Here is a 13048-nt window from a genome sequence, read left to right on the forward strand (position 1 = left end):
CCACGTATAGTGTGTAAGACGAAGCGAACACCTTATTAAGTTTCAGTATGCTGCCTACGTAAGGAAGTTCCGTTAATTCTAGTTTGAATAGAGCGCTCGATCATTACTTGTCCCTTGCCACTTCACGTACACACGCGTACTGCGACTGAAAAGAGCCATATTAATGCAGCTACTTTAAATCAAAGCCCATCACGCTTGAGCGTTATATAACAGATGGGTATATAAAATAGCCTGTGTCTAGAGTGCCGTTAGACGGTACTATAAGCATTCCACTAAAGCGACGTTCACGGGCGTTTCGGTGAAAAAATGCAGCGTCTGGCACTATACCTCACACTCTATTAACATAACGTAACGTAATAACCTAACGAAAACAAAAAAAAATCACTTGAAACGCCGAAAACTAACCTTAGCAATGAAAACTATACTTAAAACATAAGGTGTAAAAAAAATGGCCCCGCATCTGCTCCTTTCGTTGCAAATGTCGCCGAAAGACGATAGTCGACTGGCGCCCCTCGCAAGTAAAGGCCTCCCTTCTCTTTCCCGCTCACCTCTCATCCTCCTCTCTCGTCTCGTTCCTCCCAAGATAACACGCTAGGGTTTTGCTCAAGTCAATTTACATTTACCGCGTTCCACTGCTCGATGGCAGCGCTGCCGTACGGCGGAGACGCGTATGAATTGAGGCACCCTACTACAACGTTTATAGAACCACGTTGCCCTACTCCACGAGCGTTCCAAGCGGAACGTGGATCCCATCGAGTGGAACTTTCGTTGCTATTGCCGTTTGATTTCTTAAATGCCGCCAGGAGGTAGCGCTGGCAACAGCAGGCGACGGTTTTCTGCCGTTAATGTAGTATGTCATTTGCTATCGCAAAAACGAAGCATCCATTAATTTTTTAATAAAGGAACACTGAAAATACCACTTATGCATTGATTTGCTGCCTTATATTTGCGTAATGTATTGTGCTTGTTCAACAATGGTGACAAGTATGAACGCTGATGCCGGACTTAGACGTTTAGATTTGGCTCTGAGTATATGAGACTATTGCGCAGTTTTCGTTTCACTTTGGCCGAGTGCCTGAATCGAGTCACAGACAGACAGACAGGCAGACCAAAATTTCTGCGTTTAAGTAGCCCAACAAAGACTATCGTCTTTAAAACAGAGAAGAGCCGGGCTCCAACCACTGCCCTTAGAAACAGGAACCTGAGACGAAAGAGCTAACTGGCGTATTCATGGAGTTGTTGTGGCCAATACTACACCAGGGTAGCTAATCCTCCTCTAGTGGGGGAGTCCGTTACCGGCAATGGTCACCAGGGTCAGGCGCACACCACACCCCAGGCCTCATTCTGCAATTGCATCAACTCGCGGATTTTTTTTTAATCCGGTGGGAATTCTCCAGCACCGGGATTCGAACCACGGTCCTTCTGCACGCGAGGCGGATGCTCTACCTGTACGCCACCGCTGCATTTGGGCGGCAGGGGCAGGGGCAGGGGCGTGGCAGGGGGCGGCAGAAAGTTAGATGGGCAGATGAGATCGAAAAGTTTTCGGGGATAAATTGGTCGCAGTTAACACAGGCATTGGATAATTGGAGATTAATGGGAGAGGCCTTTGCCCGCAGTGGGCGTAGATAGCAGGATGATGGTGATAATGATGATGATGATGATGATGATGATGATGATGATTATGATGATTATGATGATGATGGTGGTGGTGGTGGTGGTGGTGGCGAAAGAAAAAGAAAAGAAGGCTGGTTTGTGTCAGCTCAGCCTTAAAAATTCTAATGCCTTCGGACGGCACTCTAGCCTTCGGTGTAGCGCTGAGCTTGAGTGTCGGTGGACGGCACTGAGTATAAAATATGGCCCTAACCGAAGCTAGGGAACAACGCTATTTCGGCGCTGTTGGCTAGCGGTGGATGCCAGTGCTGAGGCACGCAGTAATGATCTAGCTCTTGTCACGCCCAACAGTTATGCTTGATGTGAGACGAATAAGGACCATCACTAACAGCAAGTGCTCTCTCCGCATTCATTCATCCGGCACCCGATTTCGTGCCGCTCAGGTAGGAGTACCATTACAGTGGAAAGGCTGTCACCCTCCTCAGTAGTGTCATCATAACTATTCCCTTGGGTAGGCTTCAACACAGTGCACCAGAATAACCAATCAGTGGTAAAGGTATGTAAATAAGGCAGAACGTACGATTTCTCGCCAGGAATTAAGTCAACGCTGTGAAAATATGAAACGCAAGAATAACTTTTGACACTGTAGGACGTTAAAGCGCAGGTAGCTCTTGACAGAAGCATAGACTTGGGCTACTTGTTTGCGCTTGTGGTGAAGCCCGAAAAATAGTCATGGAAACAGGACACACACAGTCAAGGAGTGTCTTCTTCCCAACGTGTTGCGCTTAGCCGCGAGAAGGCTTTTCGAGTCGTTGGGTGAGAGTTATCCGGCCAATTAGCTTATATAGACTCAGGTATTGACCATTCAGGTGCATTGCGGCCAAGAATTTTGCTGGGGTGCAGGGCTGAGATTGAGGTATGGCGGGGAGGCATGGGTCGACTACTCTTCACCGTACGGTGTCGCAGAGCTTCCTTACGCGCCTGCGAATAGGTCCTGGTCACTCTAACAGATCGCCGTAGGTCGGCTTTACCGCAACGCTGTAGAATGACGAATCAGCCTCCCCAAATGTGCGAATTTGTCGGATGACGAGGTCAAGCATGCGATTACAATAAACAATAGAATCTTCTCTTCCTCGCCTTGCGCTGTTGTCTTAGCGCAGATTCTATTTTTTTACCATATCACATGCTCGACTTCGTCATATGCCAAATGGTCACACTGATTGCCCGTTCTGGGGCATTGTGGTGACGCTCGCCCGGGGGGTTTCTTAGGGTATATACCGTCCTTGTCGCTTCAAAATACGCAATAAACTTGCATTTACAATATCCTCTCGCGCAGTGTTTAATCTTCACATCTGTGGGCATATTTTCAATCCCGCGAAAAAGCGTAAGATGGTTTTAAAGGCTATAGTCCTCCTTGGACGAAATAAATTGCTTTTGCGTCCTGCCTACCTGCTTGCCCGCCTGTCTTCCTGTCTTCTACTGTCCCCCAAAATAACCAGAACAAATTTGAGCAGTCACTGGACGCTGTCTGGTGGTTCTGCTTGCTGGTGGATCATTGACTCGCTGGCTTTTAAGGCATATGTTCCCTTTGCTTAATTCAAATGCCCTCATTGCTTAAAAGGCTGAAAGTAGTTAGTACAGGGGGGTTGAGATATCTGACGGTAGAATTTGCGATCAAGCAGGTTGGAGTTCCAAGTCTGAAAACTGGCATAGAAGCCACTGTATTAGCGCCGTTTTTGGAGACTGGTATCTCGAAGCAATAGCACGTTTTAAAAAGGATAAAAGCGCGATAGTCGAAATAATTATCTCAAATCTTAAGCTCGAGAAGTTTTAACTTACTTATAAAGCACTTTTAGTGTATAATGGCGTATTCGGTTGGGCGTTTACGAGCGCTCTGGAGTGCTCTGAAAATTGGCCGCGCCTTCGGTTGGTAGAACTCGAGCGCTCGAACTACCTTCGGTTGGTTCTTTCGGAGCGCCAGCCTCCGACTCGGGGCGCTCCCGACCGCTCTGACTTCGAAGTGAGAGCGTGGCGCGATCTGGCCGGGAGGACGGGTCGCGTGACACAAAACGCCGCGGTTGCCGGCAGGTAACAGCAGTGACCGCGCGAGCGCGCATTTCAGAGGGCACAACAACAACGACATCGCCTACTTCGTGTACGTGTGTTGTTCGTGGCGTTTCTGAGCGTTTGTGTGGCGAGTTCATGTCTACGAAGCCATAAATGCACCATGTCAAAAAGAGGCGGCTACTGGAGCCGGAGGAAACGTCAATACTGTTGTTCCAGTAGCTCGCAGACCTAGCAGCTCGGACGACGACGACAACGATCGCAAGATTTATGCTAACAAGTTTGCCGAGTTGTTCGCCGAGCCTCGTGATGTTCAAAAAGTCCAAGGCTACGTTCGCAACGTTGTTAGCAATAATTCCGATAAACAGGTAAGGTCGGCCGCAAGGCAACAGTGGCAGCACGTAATATTTCCATTTACAGTTTCGCAGTAACTTTCGCATCCCTCGTTCATCGTGTTAAGAGCTGATCAAACAGTTTGAAGCCCCGGAATTTTTCCCGTCAGACAGAGCCATTGCGATGGAGCCGTGAAAACGCCAGAGGAGCACATTCTCTCAATTCTCTGGTGAGCAAATTACATTTTCTGTTCGCTACATGCCACAAGCGCTGCTTGCATTGTTCAGTCACGGCCGGGCTAAAGCGGCGGCGTGCGCTCGTTGGTGCGCGCCGCCGCTCTGTCCCGGCCGTGGTTCAGTGTTCGACGAACAGTGTACATCAACCGGCAACGTAGATATGGACCTTCTGTGAAATTTTCTTTCCCGATTACGATCAGACGTGCCGAAATCCATCGTGAAAAAAGTTCTTAATCACCTCTTCCTTTTCATTAACGGAGAGATTTTTTTAAGGAACCATGCTGCTTAGTACTTCCGCTATAGTTTTGAAAAATCGCATTGCAGGAACAGCGTTATTCGTTGTTGTGCTTCCAAAAATGCTGAGAAAAAGTATTAACATCCTTGAGGCAGTACTTCGTGCACGCAGTCTGAACAAAACTGACTGGAGAAACCCCCCCCCCTCACCCCCCTTCCTTACTGCATGTGCTCGTCCCGATTAACCTTGTGGTTTCAGTAATGTTGCTTCACTTCAAGTGGTCACGCAAACGGGTGCCATTTCAGTTTATATTGGTGCACCTAATGGCACAAATAAATACTTGTCATATTGCCAAGCGCCAAAAAACTACCAATATAGTAATAAGGTCTTCATTATCACTCTGCGCCCCTTTTCCGGCGTTTCGGGGCCCCCCTTTCAATCGTTTCTTCTCGTGGCAAAGGATTCCAAAAGAGCTTAGATTTCACATTGGATTGCATGCACTACTTGTACATCAGGTTTTCTAACAGCATCGCCCTGTCGTTTCCATTTGATATCTGGGATTTGCCCTCCCTGCATGATTTCGGCCCTGTGCTTGTGTTTGAAGGTAAGGGCAGACCAATGAAGGCCCGCGGTACGCATCACATGCAAGAATGCATTCTCACCTTCCCACTCAGGCTGATCTTGACAGGCACGCCCTCCTTGACTTTAATGAGCTGCTTGTGGCTCGACTTGGACGGTTGCTTCTTAGGTGACCGGTCCACGTCCTGGCGGCTGCGGGACCGGGAGCTTCCCCCCCGGCGCGACTTGGAGCGACACAGCCGTGGCGCGTCGTCTTCGTCCTCGTCTTTCTGGTCTCGGCCCCTGCGGCGCGTCGCTGAGCGTGACTCGTCCTCGTCCGCTCGCCGCCGAGATCGAGTCCGCGGGGAGCGCACGTCGTCCGTGCTTCGGAGTCCCCGCGCACAGCGCCGCTCGTTCGACTCGTCGTCGTCGGTGTCGGCGCACTTTTTGCCTCGCTTGCCCTTCCGGCATTCAGCATCTCCGGCTATGGCCCTGCACTTGCCTCCGAACGTGCCGTCTTTGGGGTGGAGAGGTAGTACGCGCTTTTTGGGGGGGTGCCGCGTCATACCCCGCGCGTCGGTGAGAGGACCCGGTCCGCGGCCAGCTTCTTCGAAAGCGAAGCTGCGGAAGGCGCCTTCGGACATGGCGTGAGATAATTTCGACTTTCCTGACTTGCAGTCGGCAACAAATCCTTCAGCCAGACGAGATTCAACGTCGATCAGTTGGCGAATCTTCTCTTCCGCGTTCAGCACACTTATGCGGGACTCTTCATTGGCCACCATATCGGAGTTTCGAAAGTTGGACAGCTCGTTCGCCAGCCTCATCTCCAAGTCTATCAGGTTGCGAAGCTTTCCTTCGGCTTCGAACATGTTGCCCATACAACGTTCTTCGCCGACGCCTCCGAGCTCGATGGCGCGCCGCGCTAGGATCACGTCCTGCGAGACCTTTATGACGCTGTCGATGAGCTGGCGCAGCTCTTCCTCTTTTTCCCTGACCCGGTCGTCACGGTCTCGGCTCCGTGAGCGGCCCCGGTTTTGTGGCGAAGTTATAGACCGCTCGTGCCGCTCGGTGCCCACCGGAACGCGGGCGCCTCGGGGAGGGTAGATGCTTTGGCAGATCCATTGCCAGAAGGACGGGCCGGGTGGGATCTCATCATCGGCCGCCACGCGCCGGTCTCCTAGATCCTGAACGCGTGGTCCCGATGGCTCCTCATCATCATCAGCCGCTTCTTCCTCCTCTTCGTCGATCGCAGCTGGACTCGGCGACCGAACCGTAGTCGGGGAGCGTGCTCGTTCTTTGGAGCTCTTCTTTTTCGGTGGCTCTTCCTCTTCAGTTTCCTCCTTCTTGGACGCCGGTTCAGTCTTCTCTGCCACGGAAGCGGGTTTTACGCCCTGGGGTATAATTTCTATATCAATGGCAGTCTTCAGTTTAACAACGGTTGTCTGGTCGTCAGCAACTTGCTCAAAGGTAGCCACAATGGGCTTTCGACCGGTGTCAATGCTTTCCATGGAGAAGGCTGGCTTGGACTGAATTTCCATGTGTGGTTCAGCCGAGCCACAGCGAATCAGCTCTGAGTGTGTAGTGTGCTTGATGACCTGGACACCCGATTCTCCAGACACCTCTATATTTTCTTGGTGGCGAACCAAATCATTTCCAATCTCCTCGACGGCTCCCAGCGTAGGTCCTGGACCCGTCCTTTGAATCTGCGGGGTAGGCTGAGGCACTGGTTGCGGCATGGGCTGCGGCTGGGGCACAACTTGCATTTCAGGAATTGGCTGCATCAAAGGCACCGGGCCCATCGGGGGCATCATTCCTAGGCCCATCTGCCTGAAGTCCGCGTGGTACTCCGGTGGAACATTGTAGTCCATCTGGCCGTACGGATCCATGTAATCTGGCGGGTAGTCTCTCCGATCGTAGTAGTCTCTTCGGTCTAGATATAGCCTATCATCCGTGTCATGGCTGTACCTCCGCCCTTTGTCAGCCGGCGGCAGCTTGTGTGTCGCCCTAGCAATGGTCCCTTCCACGTCCATACTTCCCGACGCCTCGGATTCTTGACCAAACAGCTCGTCTGCGATTTGTACTTCCAGGTCACACAATCTCCGCAGCTTTTCCTTCAGTTCGCGTGACGTCAGTTCACGACCCTTCTTGCCCTTATATTTTCCTTTAAGCATGTCATTGGCAATTCGGAATTCTAGCTCGTGTAACTTCAGGAGGTTACTATCACAGACTTGTGAATCCCCAGTATCGACTTCTACCATGCTCACTCGTTGAATTTTGCTTGTTTTGGTTGGCTCCTTTTCTTCTTGCGCTTTTTCCTCTTGGTCGTCTTTACTTTTTTGCCGACTTTTCTCTGTGTCAATGTCTCGATCGTGGTCCTTGTCACGGTCTGTGTCTTGTCCCTTCTCACGGCCTTTCTCGTCCTTGTCCCGGCCCCTTTCACGGTCCCTGTCCCGGTCCCTGTCACGGTCTTTGTCCCTGTCCCAATCACGGTCTTTGTCCCTGTCCCAGTCACGGTCTTTGTCCCTGTCCCTGTCCCTGTCACGGTCCCTGTCACGATCTCTGTCACGATCTCTGTCGCGGTCTCTGTCGCGGTCTCTGTCGCGGTCTCTGTCGCGGTCTTTGTCGCGGTCTCTGTCACGGTCTCTGTCACGGTCTCTGTCACGGTCTCTGTCACGGTCTCTGTCATCTCTGTCGCGGTCTCGGCTACGGAACCGGTCTCTGCTCCTGCTATCGAGGTCCCTGTCGCGACCACGACTCCAGCCTCTGTCCGTGTCCATGTCCACGTCGTCCATGTCCTGGTCCTTGTCATTGTCGTCAATCGATGATCTGCCGATGTTTGCCCTGCCTCGTTTGCTTAGTCGCATGGCCAATTCAGACTCCATTCTGTTGAGCCGCTTTATGTCTTGAATGGCACCCTTTTCCCATTGGTCCAGAGTTTTGAGCTTTTCAGCTGCGTCTTTCCTGATATCTGCGTTTATCTGGTCTAAGGTATCCTTGGCGAGCTTCAATCTTGTGTCCATCACCTCGATGAGCTTGTCTTTGGGACCCACTTTTCCTGCCAGCTCGACCTCGTCCTTGTTAATGGTGATGAGCTTGCGCAATGCGTCGATGCGTTCCTCTTGTTCCCTTGAGAGTGCCAGTTTGTCCCAGGCCTCAAGTTTCTTGGAAATAAGCTGCTGGAGTTCCTCTTTGGATTTTTTCACAAGCAACTGACGATCAGGGTCCTGGGCTGGCGGTGATGGCATGGAAGGCGCGATCGGTGGAGGCGGGGGCGGTGGCGGCGCAACGTCCGGGGGTATCGGTGGTGCCCCCCCCGGCGGCGGCGGTGGCGGCGGCGGAAAAGTCCCTGGTGGCAAAATCCCTGACACTTGCACCATTCCTGGTGGCGGCGTCGTACCCGGCGGGACACCCGGCGGTGGTGGGAGTCCTGGCGGCCCACCAAGTGGAGTCCTGGGTGGCGTTAAGCCCGTAGGAGGACCCGGGGGAAAGCCGGGCCGCATGGGTGAGGCGCCTGGTGGCAAACGCGGCGCGAAGCCCTGGCCTGGCACTGCGCCCGGGGGCGTGAAACCTGTGCGAGGGGGCATCCCGGGTGGAGGGGGCATCCCCGGTGGAGGGGGCATCCCCGGTGGAGGTTGCAGAAATCCCGGGCGAGGAGACGGTGTACCACCGGGCCGCAGCGGGAACCCGGGCCTCAGGGGTCCACCAGGAAAACCCCCCGGTGGCATTCCCGGTGGGCCGGGAGGGAATCCTGGAGGTGGCCCTCGAAAAACGCCTCCAGGCCGAGGGAAGCCTCCAGGCGATGACATGTTGGTCTGCTTGAGTCGCGACCCTCGCGAGGTGGAGTCCGGTGGTAAGCCGTCGGGGGGGTCGCCACTGACCTTTGCTCGGGAGGGCTCAGCGCGGGGACTTGCGCTGGACGCCCGCCTTTTCTCCGATTCGACTCAGCATCGCTCTTCGCGTGCGGCCATGACCGCGAGCTCCGAGGCCATGTTTCTCGCGCGAACCGCACGCTCCATATTGCCGCCAACAAAGGCCATGCGCTGCCGATGGGGCGTATTTGATTTTTCCTGGCGTGCAGGCATGGCATCAAGGGCCCTGTTGGCACAGGCACGTCGTCTCAGCAGCATGGTAGAGTTGAAATCAAATATGAGCCTACGTTTCTACTTCGACGCAGGGTTTACATGGTGATCACTTAGAATGAACTTCAATGTACGGTTTTCACACAAGCATTGCAATCGTGACAGGGGTAGTATGTTCAGTTTTCTGTTCTTTCTCTGCTCCCTGCCATGCTAATATATTACTGCGCATCTATTCATGTTCTTTTCTCGTAAAATCACGTGGTAGCCCCTTCAGTCGGTCGGCAAAAACCAAACAGCCATCGTCATTCTCGTCATTGTCTTCGTCACCGCCAAGGGGCTAAATTCCAGGCGCCATAATTGCCGCACCATATATGTCGTCGCGTAGGCAGGAAGCATTCTTTTTACAGGTTTTTCCGTAGAATCGTCTGATTAATAACCAAAGTGAATTTTAAAAAAAAATCAATGACTAAAACAGCGCAAGGAACAGGACAGGAGTAAAAGGGACATGGACGGGCGCTGACTTACTAAATTTTATGAAAAAAAACGTGAAATATATATGGTAAGTGCAAGACCATAACCACATAGTAATAACAACAAAGGAAAACAGCATGGTATGAATATGATTGCTAATCAGTGGTATCACCCACGACAGTCACACCGCCTAAATAGTTTATCTCTTTTGCCTGTAGTGCGATGGCATGCTAACACAATAGTCCTTTTTGCAAATTGTGAACACCTCCGAAACTTCACGGGAGCGTTGGTCTGAGCATCTGCTCACAATCTAGGCGCAGTCAAGCTTTGGCGAGCAGCCATTGCTCCCCTGAAACTTGCCAGGTTGCTCCCCTCAAACTTCTTGGGGAAATTGGCATGCGCGCGCAGGCGGTCATTAACGTATAACTTGCCGCATGAAAAGGGGACGTTGTGCGCAACACATTGCCTGCATGCCATTCAGGGGCTTTTATGCCTCATGTCTCAACGTCCGAAGCTTTCGTAATCGCTGTTCACTTTTCTGCAGAGCCGAGCAACCTTGTTGGTAGCTGAAAAATCACTCTGACGGCAAACTTTTTTCCCGTTTTCATTAGCTTGTGGGACACATCCTGCCAGTGTATGGAATGACGGCCGTTACTTTTTCTTTGTTGAGGTTCTTCTCCGGCCTACCTTCGTGAATTTCCTTTACGGAAACCCTTGAAAGTCTCTTGATGAAACTTTCGGGGAAGCCAACCTCCCTGAGCCGCAATTCTTGTTCTTTGAAGCTGTCTGGGTCAAGGTGGTGGCAAATTCTCTGGAGGGCACTCCGCAAGGCCCCTTGAGCAATATCGCTCTAAACCACCTTTGAGTGAGCCGATAAAAAATTGGCTGGCGATTACGATACTCCCTAATGCGATATTTGGGCGCAGCAGCAGTGTGCTAAGGCAGCACTCACTCGTGGGTTCTCTCGACGGCAGCGACGATGAGCCTCTGCGTCGGCGGCGTGAAGTGCGTCTCAGAAATGGTCCGCGATTCGCGTCTCTGGCAGGGAACGCACACCATCGTCACGCGCACGCCCCCCCCCCCCCCCCCCCGCCACCTCACGTTTTCGCCGGCGTCGCGCAGACGAGCGTCTCGTGCGGGCACAGCATACTGCCCCCCACCCCTCCTCCACCGCACACTTTCTGAAAGCGCTCGCGCCGCCACGGCGAACCGCCGCCCCCCCCCCCCCCACACACACACACACAATTTCGTGACACTCTCCTTTTTTGCTTTCTTTCACTATTCGGTCTTTCCATCGTTCACTCGGTTACGACGGCGACGCGGCTCAGCCCAGAGACGGCCACCGAAGGCTGCGCCCTAAAACGGCAGTAGGCTTTTCTATGAGCGGGGGGAATACTGCCAACAAACGTGTTGCGCGTGGAGGCCCACATTAAAAATACAAAAATCGACGCTCTGAGTTCACCGGAAGTTCTCTGGCTAAAACCAAGCCGCACAAGGTCGGCTCAAAAATGCCGCAGATATGGTAAACATCTGGCTAAGACGTCACCCTCCAGGCACTGGGAGAGACCAAAAAATCGTCGGCGTGTCTTAAAACCTTGGTTACTCCGGTGACACGCAACTCCTCGTCCAATTCCTGCTAAATTGCGCTACCAGAGTCTCTAAGCAACAGAACCAGGCAAGACCTATTACAAACACCAGTCTTCTGCACATACCTCCACAAAGAAAACGAAAGAAGGGCCGTCATTCCATACTTGCACGCTGTTTCCCCCAAGCAAATGAAAACGGCAAGATTAAGCCTGGCGTCGAGGTGGTTTTTTCAGCCCACAACATGCTTGCCCGACTCGGCAGCGATGACAAAAACTTCGGACTTTGAGACATAAAGCATAAAAGCCCCTACACGGCATGCAGGCAATGTGTTCTGCACAACGTCCCGCTGTCCTGCGGCAAGTTGTACGTAGGGCAGACGGGGCGTTGCGTTAATGACCGCCTGCACGAGCATGCAAATTTCCTCAAGAAATTTCAGGGAAGTGACCCGGCACCACACTGGGGCAAGAATGGCCGCTCGCCAAAGCTTGACTGCGCTTCGATTGTGAGCAGATACCCGGGCCAACGCTCTCGTGAAGTTTCGGAGGCATTTACAATCTCCAAAAAAAAATCGCGCCAATCCACCCCGTGAATGTGGTTGGAAAGCAAAGCTGTAAACGGCACCCATAATGATTACCCATGCGACGTCACTTTATTCACTCACATCGCTCCACAAAGAGTAAAACCAGAGAGAAGTGAAATGCACTTAACAACACCATTTATTACTTCAAAGAGATATTGTTGGTAAGGTTAAATCAATGCATGATGCATGAACGGTGTTTGGTTGTATTGTATTGGTGTAGCACAAGAGTGGAAACTTTTTTTATAAAATTAAAGTAAGCTCCAACCCGGTGTTAGACGATCTGACTGCTCCGCCTCTGCGCCGCGGACGGAGGCGACGAGATTTGCGGCACAGGAGGAGGGGAGGAGGAAGAAATACTTCGGTTGAAATTTCTGAACGGTCCAGAGTGCAGCCCTGGGGAGTGATTCCTTCTTCTGTGGGGCCCATATGCACTCCGCGCAGCCTGTTTTCCGTCCAACCGATGAAGCTGGGTAGGTAGAGAGGGGCTGGACAGCAGCATCTCCCATTGCTCTTGTTGGGTAGTTGACAGAAAGAGAGGAGGGTGCTCAGGGCTAAAGTCGCACACCCCGATTACGGGGTGGAGTGTTCCTACTTCTGAGAAAAATTTACATTCAGCGTCGTAGCGATTCGAATGCATTAAGTGAAGACGCGTAGGCTGTGGAAAGGAGCCCCGATTGTATGAGTCGTAGGGTAGTTTGTTGTTTTCTGGAAAGGTCACCGTAAGGCGAAGGTACGGTCTGTCTCACAAGGCGATAATGCTGGGATATCTCCCTGAGCGTGACAAGCGGGTGACTGTCCTCGTGCAGCTCCATAGCAGGGGAGGTAAAAGCGCAGACTTGTTGGGTGGGCGTATTTGTTGCCCTCCATTGAAGCGTGAGGGGGTGTCCAGATGAGCTGAATGTAACCGTTTGGGGAGTGGTTTTTTAGCACGCGCAGTGCAGGTCAGGACACCCAACCCGACTGGTAATTCCAGTAGGCTTGCTGGGAATCGGTGACTACCCTCCGAACCCCTGGTTGAAAGAGAGCCTAAGTGTTGGCTGCCTCTTCTGCTGCCGTCATTTCTTGGGTCCTAAGCGAGGTACGCGCAAGGAGGTTGGTTCTGGAGGTAGCCACGATGATGGCGTATTGCTGCCCTCGATATTTGCAGGCGTCTGAGTAGATAACTGCGTGATCCCCACCGAGGGCGGTGTTTAGCGCTTAAACCCATGCTTTTCGGCGACCCTCGTCATGTGAGGGGTTCATATTTCTAAGCAAAGGGAGCATCTTTAGTTTTAGTCGCCAAGAGTCTGGGAGT

At 52.3% G+C, this 13048-nt stretch overlaps 1 protein-coding gene across 1 annotated transcript in view; it reads right to left on the reverse strand.

Annotated features, from left to right (window-relative positions):
* LOC144162406 (uncharacterized) overlaps window positions 1-8843 on the reverse strand; it is a 28975-nt gene extending 20132 nt beyond the window's left edge. Inside the window, exon 1 of the mRNA XM_077692919.1 lies at window positions 5142-8843. Within this exon, the coding sequence (XP_077549045.1) occupies window positions 5142-8843 (3702 nt within the window). The remainder of the gene's footprint in view (window positions 1-5141) is intronic.
* Window positions 8844-13048: the final 4205 nt, after the last annotated feature.

This window comes from Haemaphysalis longicornis, unplaced genomic scaffold, assembly GCF_048455015.1.
Source record: "Haemaphysalis longicornis isolate Haplotype H1 unplaced genomic scaffold, Haemaphysalis longicornis Haplotype H1 scaffold_1, whole genome shotgun sequence".
NCBI lineage: Eukaryota > Metazoa > Arthropoda > Arachnida > Ixodida > Ixodidae > Haemaphysalis > Haemaphysalis longicornis.